Source organism: Scylla paramamosain, chromosome 39 (assembly GCF_035594125.1).
Source record: "Scylla paramamosain isolate STU-SP2022 chromosome 39, ASM3559412v1, whole genome shotgun sequence".
Taxonomy (NCBI): Eukaryota; Metazoa; Arthropoda; class Malacostraca; order Decapoda; family Portunidae; genus Scylla; species Scylla paramamosain.
Window position 1 is genome coordinate 12339137 of NC_087189.1, and position 13245 is coordinate 12352381.

At 39.5% G+C, this 13245-nt stretch overlaps 1 protein-coding gene across 4 annotated transcripts in view; it reads right to left on the reverse strand.

The window, feature by feature from the left end:
* Window positions 1-999: 999 nt before the first annotated feature.
* Window positions 1000-13245, reverse strand: part of LOC135092192 (uncharacterized) — a 12763-nt gene continuing 517 nt past the window's right edge. For 2 of the 4 annotated variants that reach the window (XM_063990485.1, XM_063990486.1), the window contains exons 2-7: window positions 9712-9751; window positions 8296-8641; window positions 7449-7810; window positions 6422-6539; window positions 5837-5926; window positions 1000-5014 (exon numbers count right to left, since the gene is read on the reverse strand). In XM_063990485.1, coding sequence (XP_063846555.1) covers window positions 4889-5014; window positions 5837-5926; window positions 6422-6539; window positions 7449-7810; window positions 8296-8641; window positions 9712-9743 — 1074 coding nt within the window. In that variant the 5' untranslated portion in view covers window positions 9744-9751 and the 3' untranslated portion in view covers window positions 1000-4888. Of the gene's footprint in view, window positions 5015-5836; window positions 5927-6421; window positions 6540-7448; window positions 7811-8295; window positions 8642-9711; window positions 9752-11412; window positions 11477-13245 lie in introns of those variants that run through there. The other 2 variants (XM_063990484.1, XM_063990487.1) reach the window with 2 other exon arrangements.

The following is a 13245-nucleotide window of genomic DNA, read 5'->3' on the forward strand; positions in this document are numbered from 1 at the left end:
TGTTGGAGGACAAACAATTCTTGTGTCATTTCTAGGACAGTGATTGTACAATGAAGATTGATGCCGCAATGAGAGTATGATGAAGATTCTATAATTTGAGCAACTATATGATATTTCCTAATGTAATTTTTTTTTTTTATTTACTCATTTAATTTTTATTTATTTATTTATATTATTTTTTATTTTTTTTTATTTATTTATTTTATTTATTTATTATTTTTATTTTTTTTTATGGCATTTTAGCAAATTCAGCCCCTTGCAGGTCCCACCCTGGTAACCTTGAGTGCTCCTGAAGTGAGCCAGCATTCCATGTGACTTGTCTGTCCATTAGTCACAGGTACACTTCTCCAAGACCTTCCTTCTTTGCCGGTGGTGGCCGCAGTTTCAGTCAAGGTCTGAACACTCAAGCACACGATGGGTTATGACCTTGTTCCAGTCAAAAAAAATAATAAAGTAGTTGTTTTTAATGTGTTCTCAGTTCATTTGTATGTATAAAAAATTATGTATTGTTCTCTGAATGATGTAGCTTTAATGCTCAATTAAAAAAATCTTCTTCAAAGTATTTATCAGTTTGTATAAGAGAAAAGGTTATGTAGTGTTTTCTGTGAAAGATGTTAGTTTTAATGCATCACCTCTGTTAAGAACCTACCTATTTTGATTTCTGAGGTTATGACATATCAGTACAATCTAACTGGGGAGTTCAAGAATGCACTGTAATGAACTACAGAGCATTGTGCCATTTGTTTGCTTAAAAAGGTCATGAGTGATGTGAACATTATTTGTAGTATCATGCCACATTTGTGAGGAGACATGCTTCTGGGTCACTGAGGCACCAACCAAAAGTTTGTCAGCAACTCTTAAAAATTCTCACCATTTTTTATTAGTCCAGATTTTTTTTTTTCCAAGTAAATCTTTTTCTTTTGTGATATGTAGTACAATTAACTCACAAACATGTTGCTTCCTTTGTTGAATGCTGGTGAGTGTGATCAAGACAATAGAGGCATTTAATCAATTTATTATGCCATAAGATACTGTTACATATACTTAACATGTAATCTAAAACATGCAAGATAAAGATTAGTAAAGAAGCATAATAATGGTACATACTACTAACTAAATACTGCACATGTCTGCTATGTGGAGACTTACTGTAACCATACATATCATTGTGTACACTTTTTTTTTTTCCCCGCCCTTTACTCTAAATTGAAAATTAACCTACACTATCTAAAGTCCTTTTGCCAAAGATGAAGAGATGAAGGACTGTCTTGAACCAAGAAACCAATAATGGAAGCAACTATCATCGTTCCTCTACTTGTACTCGTACTATATCATCCCTCCCCTGCTTGAACCACATCTATCATTCTTGCCCTTCTCCTTTCTCTCATGTACTTCAGCACAATACCCCCTCACTCATCAAATTTGTTCTCAAACTGCCAGTCAATTTCTACAAGGTCATCCACCAGCACAGTAGTGTCTTTCTTAGTCAATTCTTGCATTCGTGTTACTTTAGAATTTAATTTACATTTGTTTCAAACTCAAAGATGGATATAAGAAATCAATAGTGGCTTTGTTCCAAAGTTTTGTTATAAGCCAGACATGATCGATTGGCTTGGAGTTCTTAGGGTGTTTCGTTTCCACATGCGTAGCAATAAAGCAGGAATCGGGCATTTTTATGTGCTCTTATTGACTCAATGTCTACAAATCAAAGCTTTCCAAACTGGATTCTGAAGAAACAAATTTTGCAATGACCTAGAATTATGGGGTGAGGTCTTAATCAACTCAAGATGAAATAACACTTTTAGACAACCATACACAAAGCTCTAAAAATAAAATTGCTTGACACAGTGCCATTGTTAGTCGGTGGTCAAAATCTTCCTCAACCCAGTACCTTTCCTTCTAATGAAATGAAGGAATGAGTATCAGATGTAGCCAACACAAAAAAACAATAAATCTGAGATATTTTGTAACTGCCAACTGAACTTTTTTTGTCCATTGTTATTATGTATACCTTAAAGTAAATAACTGCAAAACATCAAAACAAAAACATTGACTTAAAGTAAATCACTGCAAAACATCAAAACAAAAACAATGTCAATATGAAAAGATCTTCAATATATGTATAAAGGTTCTTTTCTGGAAAGGTGCTGTCTTACACTTAACAAAAATTGTATCTGAAATTGTTTGTTACCTTATTCAATTACAAAAATTCTCAACAATGATCCTGATGTGCTGTGGTTCCATCTATACCAAAATCAGACACATCCCGACATGTCTCCCAGAACACTCGCAGCAAAAATCCTGTGCAATAGGCTCTAGGAACCCACAGGGCTGCATTACATAGCAGTGCACTACACTTACATACACATCAACGTCATGTCTTAACTTGCAAAGATGCTCTAGTAGCACATCAGGCATGCATTGTGGCACCAAATATGAATTATGAGTTATTTCAAAATTCCAAACAAATGTCACACAAATCTGGAACTTGGTAGATAAGAATATTAAAATGTAACACAGAAATATCCTCTTGCAGAGATTAGAGGAATGATTACCTCTCTCTCTCTCCTGTCTGCATGGCAGAGGAATGACTATCTCATTCTCCTGTTTCAGTAACATCTACAACAAAGTTCCCCCAGATTCCCTCTAACATGATCAGGAACATCCTGAGGGCTTCCTTGACAAAGAGGTGTGGAAACATCCACCCATGGGACAACAGTCCAGAGAATTACTTTTAAAATCAGTGTATGATCAGATCCCACTTTTCCTGAGACCACACACATTAAACAAAGTAATTTCCCTCTCATGGCAGTGAAACCTCTATTTGGGTAGAGCGCCTCAATACAGGACTGCAGGAAAGCATCCCACACCCTTCACATGCTGTGGTGTGGCAGTGCCTTATCACCAGCACAGCATGTTGCATCTGGTGCTGTACTTCACTTGCCATAAAAAAATGTGAAGATACATAAGCAAGGAGTGAGGCTGGCACCTGCTGGATGTGGGGAAATGTGCAATACTTTTGCTGTAGCACATCAATTTTCTTTCATTAAGTATAAAAGAGGAAGAAACCACTTTTATAAGAATGTAGGGATGGACACCCCACACTATTACTATATATTTCTGCTTTATCTTTTGGAGCTATTCAAGTATACTCATGGCAATATAGCTTTAACTTCCTTAAAGATATATCTGCCTCCCCTTTCTAAGATCCAAGTTTGGAAATTAGTTAACAGGTTTTTTGACGATAATCTTGACCCTGACCACAAACTGTTCCTGGGCAGTAATGTGATGCAGGAATAGCCGTCAAGATGTGTCCCATTTTTAAAACATGACACGATATACATACTTTTTTCATCACAAACTATATACTCAACATGTACTTATGTTTTAGATTTGATGGTGTTTAGTAAGGGAGGGAGTGGATGACATGAAGTAAGACAAGGGTGATTGGGCCATGCATTGCTTCACTAACTTAAATCAGGAATCATATTCTAGTAAAATTTCAAGTATTAGGTGATAAAAAAATCTTCCACCTAACTAAGCCACAGCATGTATCTCCAACCAACATTCCCTTGCCTGTTCCTCACATTCTGAAGCTGTGTGTGCGTGCGTGCGTGCGTGCGTGCGTGCGTGCGTGCGTGCGTGCGTGCGTGCGTGCGTGTGTGCGTGTGTGTGTGTGTGTGTGTGTAAGTATGTGTAGTGGTGAGATGATGAATGCCACTCCCTCCTCAACATAACACTCCAGGGCTTCAAGTGTCTGTCAAATCTTATTTTAATTGTTTCAACAAGAAATTCCACATCCTTTCTGTGGCCTTCAAGATTATATTCAGATACAAGCCATACAATACAACTACAATCACATAATTTAATGTAAAATAGTCCCACAGATTGTTCATTGCAGATGATGAGCTTTGCCAAAAATAAAGTTCACACCATACACTTTCTGCCCAACGCTATTACATAAAAGTTATCAACGAATTAACATAACGACATGAAAAGAAAGAATACCATCAGAAACAGCTCCCACTAGCTTAAGTATTCAGGAGTACTGTAGTTTGCAGGAGTGAGCAGTGATGAGGGGGGGGAAGAGGTCCAATGATACCATCTCTGAGAGAGAGAGAGAGAGAGAGAGAGAGAGAGAGAGAGAGAGAGAGAGAGAGAGAGAGAGAGAGAGAGAGAGAGAGAGAGGAGAGGAGAGGAGAGGAGAGGAGAGGAGAGGAGAGGAGAGGAGAGAGAGAGAGAGAGAGAGAGAGAGAGAGAGAGAGAGAGAGAGAGAGAGAGAGAGAGAGAGAGAGAGAGAGAGAGAGAGAGAGCTTGTACGTTCTTTACTTTATATCTTAAAAAGAGATTGGCCAAGAGCAAATAAAATCATGCATAAAAGTATACTTTATCACTGCTTCCTAAAAAGGTTTCAAAACAGACAGCTTATCAAGTCCCAGTTCATGATGTGCATAAATTAGTGACTAATTTATTTAAAGTATTAATATATGGGCCTTGCTGTAGAAGTATATGGCCAGCTGTGATATGTCTAAGTGGGGTGTAAAATAGTTGTCCAAAAGAGTGTATAAATGTATGTATGAGTGTGTAATGCTTTGTATGGGCCACCCAATGTGTTGAATAACAGCCAGATATCTAGATTGATAGATTAATTATGGATGAAGGATACTTCTCAAAACTGCAAGAAAATTTGAACGAGAATTTGCTTTTCTTTACATTATGTAAGAGTAAAGAGCTTCGATTCTGTCAAAGTCTGACCTTTATAAGCTGTACTGGATCCCCTCCTCCTTCCCTGGTCACACTCCTGCACCAGTCTGTTAGTAGGAGCTCTTTCTGTAGCATTCCAAAGAGGCTACATTCTGTTATCAGGGTGAGGCAGATTTACGACCGCCTAACACGTATTACTGCACTGGAAACATTTCTCAGGTTCAGTAGCTGAATCAAGCTCAACTATGTCCCCTCCCACCTTGGCAATTTCCTTCAGAGCAGGCACTAGCTTAGGGTCCTCCATCTTCACCTGAAACCAAAGAGGTACAGGTGAGTCATGTTTTTGTCACTTGCTCAATGAATCATACTACAAAGCCACATGACTCACGTTCATGTTATTTAATGTTCATGTTCAGGTTAATTTATTGTTCACAATTACCTGTTTAAAAAATTCTAACTTCCATAATCTAAAGAACATATCCTTAATAATACCATTAGATAAGAAATGAAACACTGCTCCACCAAAATTAGGACTCAATTCCCTCCCATTATTCTTCCACTTACATACAAAGATGTGTTCTTTTATAGTCTCCATATCCTGCCAACAGATCTCAGACTGATGTTTTGAGGCCAAGTGCAAAAAGGTACAATACAATTATTTTTCAGTCAAATATGATCAAGTGATGGAGTGTGTTGTCCACCTCAAGACAGGGAGGAGCCTCCAACCTCTTGCCCTTAAAACACAGGCCTGAAGTGAGGCTTCAGATTTTGAAGATCTTTAAAGATCCATATTAGGGATGTTTGCATCTCCAGCCACATTACCTGAAACATCGATATTAATATGGAAATTTAAAAAAATGTTCCTGTCCAATATTTTGAATGGATATCAATCTACTAATTTTCCTTCCATATTTAAATTAAAACTTAGACTCCTCCCCTTCAGGATCCTGCTTATGGTGCCTGAGGTGTGCACCATGTGGCCTCCAGGATAACATAACAGACCTGTGATCCACAGACAGCAGGCTGCATATCTGTCACTATCACCTACCCAGGGTCTGGTCTGTATTTCACTGAGGCACAGCTATTAAGAACCTGTCTCTACCTTCCCAGTGCTCCACATCTGTGAACTCACCATGAAGTAACGAGCCTTGGATGGCGGTGGGCCCATTTCCTGCAGGTTTTCACTTGCCTGACCTTCATTTTCCATTTCGCGGCAAGATCTCTGCATATGAAAATCCGTTGTAAAGTCAAAAAACCCATACATTGTAAAACTGAAGTGATGGTGTTAATGCAAGACAGTACACTTCTGCCAGATATTCTACCTCAAATAGAGAGTATTTCAGCAAGTGGTGCAGCTAATGAAAATATACAAGGTCATATTTTCAACTTAAATATTTCTGTAAATTCAAAATACAATGCCAATTGACAATCTAATAATGTCATTTTTATTTTAGTTAATCTCCAACACAAATTGATAGCTTACACACAAGAAACTACATTTACTATTGTGTAGTCAGTATTTCCCACTAATTCTATTACTGTGTGTGTGTGTGTGTGTGTGTGTGTGTGTGTGTGTGTGTGTGTGTGTGTGTGTGTGTGTGTGTGTGTGTGTGTGTGTGTGTGTGTGTGTGTGTGTGTGTGTGTGTGTGTGTGTGTGTGTGTGTGTGTGTGTGTGTGTGTGTGTGTGTGTGTGCCCATGCCAACCACCAGTCCCCACCTTGGTCGAAGTCCTTTTGAGATGCTTCTCATCCCTCTCTTTCCTGTACTGACGCAGGTCTCGGGCAACATTCTCACACACCCGCACATCATAGGTTGTCTCCTTCAACACTTCATCTCTGTTACAAGGAGGGCAGACAAGACGTGTGATTCCCAATGCTGTAACCATCAACCAAAAACCTACTTATGTTTTAAAGGCACTCTAAAAACTGATATCCTGTAACTCTAACATATATGACATTAAAATATCAAAGATGCAACATGAAACTAAGAACATACTTCAAAAGCATTCTACCTTAAGATATGATAAAGTACACAGTAAACCTATGTGCCCTTCAGTACTTCATCATAATACTAAACTCCCTCTCAGATTTGCTTGGGTTTCATCATCTAACATTATACATACTTTATTATAGTTTCCATAATGAGAAATGAATAATGAAGTCAAGAAATGCAAACTCCTGCAGTGCATTAGCAAAGATATCATCCAGGCAATATAATATAATGTTACCATTAAAGTACAAGCTTACACTACAGAGAGAGAGAGAGAGAGAGAGAGAGAGAGAGAGAGAGAGAGAGAGAGAGAGAGAGAGAGAGAGAGAGAGAGAGAGAGAGAGAGAGAGAGAGAGAGAGAGAGAGAGAGAGAGAGAGAGAGAGAGAGAGAGAGAGAGAGAGAGAGAGAGAGAGAGAGAGAGAGAGAGAGAGAGAGAGAGAGAGAGAGAGAGAGAGAGAGAGAGAGAGAGAGAGAGAGAGAGAGAGAGAGAGAGAGAGAGAGAGAGAGAGAGAGAGAGAGAGAGAGAGAGAGAGAGAGAGAGAGAGAGAGTATATGCACAGTATACCACAAAAGTAATGAAGGAACCCCACAGATTCTAATTTTTTTGTACTTTTTAATATCCATGGACAACTCTGTGATATTCAAAACTGCAAGTAATAAGGGACAACTGTATTCCTAAACTTCCCAATGGGCATTCTAGGCCTGAATACAGACACAGGTTAATGAATACATACACTACAGCAAAAGTACTCACCTTGCATTACACAAAGTCAGGATCATTTCCTGGCTCTTCCCGAACTTCTTGCCACAGAAGTTCCAGCATCTAAAGACCGGATAAAAACAAAAACCTTCCTCCTCAGTCAGGGTGATGAGGGCTGTGGGATGCTCGTTTTCCAGCATATAAGTGATGGGAATTCTTTTTGATAATACATAGAATGTAGCAAGTGGGTTTTCTCCATCCTTCTTCTTGTGCTCCGAGCAGGCCAGGACCGGCTGCTGGTAGAACGTCTTCGTTTTGTATCGCAGGGACAGCTTCACAATCTGTCCCCTCTGTGCACCCAAAACTTTTACCTTCACTTCCTTTGAAGGTTTAATGAAGAGAATATTGTCCTCCATCTGATGAACAATGAAAAGTTAATGAGAGAGAGAGAGAGAGAGAGAGAGAGAGAGAGAGAGAGAGAGAGAGAGAGAGAGAGAGAGAGAGAGAGAGAGAGAGAGAGAGAGAGAGAGAGAGAGAGAGAGAGAGAGAGAGAGAGAGAGAGAGAGAGAGAGAGAGAGAGAGAGAGAGAGAGAGAGAGAGAGAGAGAGAGAGTGTTTGGTTTCACTTGTACCTATGCATTTTCCCATTTATCTACATTCTGACTTCTTATCAGTGATACAGTAAATTCAAATTATAATAACAAAATACCCAAATACACCCATGCATTTATTCACTCTAGCTTTTATCAACACTTATGTTACTTATATGTATATTTAAAAAGAATAAATAAATTATAAAAATAAATAAATAGAAAAATTACTTAATGTATAGTGAATCTGTGAATAAGCAGACACACATGGATGAGTAGAAAGTAGTAAGCAAGTAGGGAGCAGAGACTCACCACATATGGCTTGTTCCTTGGGCGTGTACTGTCTTCAATACGAAAACCCAACTCCTCAGGGCTCCTGGTGAAAAATTCTATTGCTCTCTCTAAATCAGGTATGGGTTCTGATTTAAAAACTTGCTCCACAGGAATATTCAGATCAAAAGTGTTCCTCATGATCAGGTCATTTTCTTCCACCACCTTCTTGTCATTAGTTTCATTGTTATAATGGAGATGCAAAGGAATACTATCTTGAGGTGGATCTTCGCTGAATGATTGTACATGGAGGGTGCCAACCAGATCCTGATCAAAATCCGGCCAAGGAAAATTCATCTCCACACCTGCAGGGTCATCAGGAAACTCCCTGAAGTAAAAGTTCACGATATTAGGAAATTCATGTGTAAACGAAACAAAACACAACACACGCACGCAGGCACACATGCACACACATGTGCAGAAATACAATTCTGAAAACAAATGGTCAATGGAATGCATTATCAGAAGTAGAACAAAAGAACACTGTACATTTATCTTTTTAATTCATGATCATTTGGTATTACAGACAATTTGTAATTGACTTAACTCTATAAACAAACACACACACACACACACACACACACACACATGCAGCAGGCTATCACTACATCATACAAATGACAGAGTAAAGAACATGCATCACTATGAGGATAGCATTTAGATACACAGATGAGGAAACTGTGAAGAAAATAATCACAACATTCATAAAACCAACACCCTGATATGCAGCAGTAGTTTGGAACCCACATAAAAATAAATAAAAAATAAAATTTAAAAAAGTTGAAAAAATTTTGAAAATATAAGGTACAAAGAACAGCTACAAAATGGGTACCAGACTTGAAAGATGTTAGCTATGAAGAAAGACTCGACAAATTAAAGCTCCCACCACCAGAGGAGACAAAAACAAGATGACATGGTTATGATGTAAAAATATGTAGAGGGAAAAGAAAAGACTGATATGACAGATTTTGTGGCAACACAAGATTCAACGATAAGAAGACACGGTAAGAAACGAGAGAGAGAGAGAGAGAGAGAGAGAGAGAGAGAGAGAGAGAGAGAGAGAGAGAGAGAGAGAGAGAGAGAGAGAGAGAGAGAGAGAGAGAGAGAGAGAGAGAGAGAGAGAGAGAGAGAGAGAGAGAGAGAGAGAGAGAGAGAGAGAGAGAGAGAGAGAGAGAGAGAGAGAGAGAGAGAGAGAATGTGGTTTTCCTGACAAAGCAATTAGCCAATGGAATGCACTGACTGACTAAATTGTGTGTGAATGGAAACATTCACAGCTTCAAGGATAAATATGACAAATTCACTTCAAAACACTGGACATTATGAACCTGTAAAAACACAGATGAGAATAACAAGGTAAGGACTGGATTTAAACTGTACTAATACTCGTAAAACACTCACCCCAAAAAAGGGTCATTTTCGTCGTTATTCATCTTTATCCCTGAAAGAAGTTAAAACAAAATTACTGATGCAGTCTATACAGAAGACAGGAATTTAAAATTGCACTGTATACACATTACTTTTAATTTTTAATGGCAAAGGGAAAATGTGTGTGTGTGTGTGTGTGTGTGTGTGTGTGTGTGTGTGTGTGTGTGTGTGTGTGTGTGTGTGTGTGTGTGTGTGTGTGTGTGTGTGTGTGTGTGTGTGTGTGTGTGTGTGTGTGTGTGTGTGTGTGTGTGTGTGTGTGTGTGTGTGTGTGTGTGTGTGTGTGTGTGTGTGTGTGTGTGTGTGTGTGTGTGTGTGTGTGTGTGTGTGTGTGTGTGTGTGTGTGTGTGTGTGTGTGTGTGTGTGTGTGTGTGTGTGTGTGTGTGTGTGTGTGTGTGTGTGTGTGTGTGTGTGTGTGTGTGTGTGTGTGTGTGTGTGTGTGTGTGTGTGTGTGTGTGTGTGTGTGTGTGTGTGTGTGTGTGTGTGTGTGTGTGTGTGTGTGTGTGTGTGTGTGTGTGTGTGTGTGTGTGTGTGTGTGTGTGTGTGTGTGTGTGTGTGTGTGTGTGTGTGTGTGTGTGTGTGTGTGTGTGTGTGTGTGTGTGTGTGTGTGTGTGTGTGTGTGTGTGTGTGTGTGTGTGTGTGTGTGTGTGTGTGTGTGTGTGTGTGTGTGTGTGTGTGTGTGTGTGTGTGTGTGTGTGTGTGTGTGTGTGTGTGTGTGTGTGTGTGTGTGTGTGTGTGTGTGTGTGTGTGTGTGTGTGTGTGTGTGTGTGTGTGTGTGTGTGTGTGTGTGTGTGTGTGTGTGTGTGTGTGTGTGTGTGTGTGTGTGTGTGTGTGTGTGTGTGTGTGTGTGTGTGTGTGTGTGTGTGTGTGTGTGTGTGTGTGTGTGTGTGTGTGTGTGTGTGTGTGTGTGTGTGTGTGTGTGTGTGTGTGTGTGTGTGTGTGTGTGTGTGTGTGTGTGTGTGTGTGTGTGTGTGTGTGTGTGTGTGTGTGTGTGTGTGTGTGTGTGTGTGTGTGTGTGTGTGTGTGTGTGTGTGTGTGTGTGTGTGTGTGTGTGTGTGTGTGTGTGTGTGTGTGTGTGTGTGTGTGTGTGTGTGTGTGTGTGTGTGTGTGTGTGTGTGTGTGTGTGTGTGTGTGTGTGTGTGTGTGTGTGTGTGTGTGTGTGTGTGTGTGTGTGTGTGTGTGTGTGTGTGTGTGTGTGTGTGTGTGTGTGTGTGTGTGTGTGTGTGTGTGTGTGTGTGTGTGTGTGTGTGTGTGTGTGTGTGTGTGTGTGTGTGTGTGTGTGTGTGTGTGTGTGTGTGTGTGTGTGTGTGTGTGTGTGAGAGAGAGGGAGGCCTGCAAGGTGAAAAAATGAGCCAGAAAATTAATACCTATACTTACTCTCAGCTAGAGGGGCTGGAATGCGCTAAACCAAATCAAACTAAATGAATAACTTCTCAACGTAACACTAATATGTAGAGGTGCTTAAGAGGATTTCTCGAGTATTGGAAGTATCTCGATAAAGTAAATACCATGTTAAAACTATGTGTAAAGTATATGAGGTGTCAAAAAAATAATAAATAGCTTACAAATAACACATTACGTATTTCATATATGTTACTGAAAGATGACGGCACCAGCGCCTCCCCGTCTGTCTGTCACTGCAGTGTACTACTCATCAGTCATCACCATCATCATTACCCATGTAAAGTGAATCTGACATGACTAACGCCTTAGAGTTGATAGTTCTCCTCAACGCCATAATCTTCAAGTAAACAAACAAATACATGGATGAGTTGAATGAATGAATGAATGGACCACTGTAAATAAATGTGAAGAGAGAGAGAGAGAGAGAGAGAGAGAGAGAGAGAGAGAGAGAGAGAGAGAGAGAGAGAGAGAGAGAGAGAGAGAGAGAGAGAGAGAGAGAGAGAGAGAGAGAGAGAGAGAGAGAGAGAGAGAGAGAGAGAGAGAGATTTTCGCACCTTACTTCTTCACTTTTCTACGTAGTGAAAATTAACTAAATACGAAAACAAGTATTTCAGGGAGGGAATCAGGAAGTGGTACCAAACAGCACAAAAGAAAATAGATCCACGAGAAGCATCCTCTTCATCGTCTCCCAGTCCCTTATCAACTTCCCTGCCCTACCAACAAAAGCCATATCAATCATAAGGACTAAAGAAAACAAGGAAGCTGCAAGAACACGTAAGGCCTACACGTGGCACTATACGGGGCAGCCTCTATGTGCTACATGCCAACCTGTTACCACCTAACAACCTCATTCATAAACTTATCTAATCTTGCCCACTGTCACTTCTCAAAAAGATGCATCAGGGTACTCGTTAATACTACAGCTATGAGAGGATATATTGCAGCTCTTCGGACAACTGCAAGATATAACTGATGAAAAATGACACCTCCAACAAACACAACAAAGTATGCTACTGGAAGAATCTTAAAATACACTTTAGTCCGCATTCACAAGTATTTCAGCGTCTTATCTTGACTATTCTTGACATACTCCTGTGAAAACTGTAAGGCTTTCAAGGGCGTCTACATGGCAGAATTTTAGTGATACGTAGATGTACTTGGGATTCTGCATCACATATGGTGAAAACATCGACGAAAAAAGATACATTATCTCTGTACTCAAAAGAAGCCAAGCATTTAAAAATAAGGTTCTGGCATCAAAATGAGACTTGGGCACTTCTACCACCATCCAGAAAGACGTATTACCTGAAAGGAAGGAGCCCGAAACACAACACTTCCTGACCCTCAGCGAGTTTTTTTTTCATATTTGCAACAATGAAACCTACATGTTAAGGGAAAAGAAAACTAAACCTTAAGTGAAGAACACACAGAAATTGGGCAAAAGCACATTATAGTACAATTATAGACTGATCCCGAGCCCTGGGAAAGTTCTCAAAAGCACTCTCACTGGTATCTCTAAACAAAATTGTAAATCCTTAAAATGTAAATCAATTAAACGTCAATTTCGATTAAGCAAAAACTCGGCAAACCACGAAACATGTCTCTTTTATTCTTTTTTTTTACACGATCGGGAGGAAAAAAAAAGTTAGCCGGTGTCCATGACTTTTTTATTTTTTTTTCATTATCCATCACCGACTCTTCTAAGGGTGGATCCTCTACTGTTTGCTAATCACGAGTTGACACACACCAACACGAACCACCCTCAATAATTCACCCCAGCTTACCTTGATCCTCAACTCTTGGGTCAACAAATTAAACACACAGTGTGTGTGTGTGTGTGTGTGTGTGTGTGTGTGTGTGTGTGTGTGTGTATATATATATATATATATATATATATATATATATATATATATATATATATATATATATATATATATATATATATATATATATATATACTACTTTTTCCCGGAAACTTTTTTCCTTCCCCTCCCCACAACACTGCCGTGGCTACTGCAGTCTTGATGTCGGTCAAGCTTAACTGTTGTTCCATTTCTATCCTAACGCAATGCATGCTCATTAGTTCAATGTAAACCCATATACACA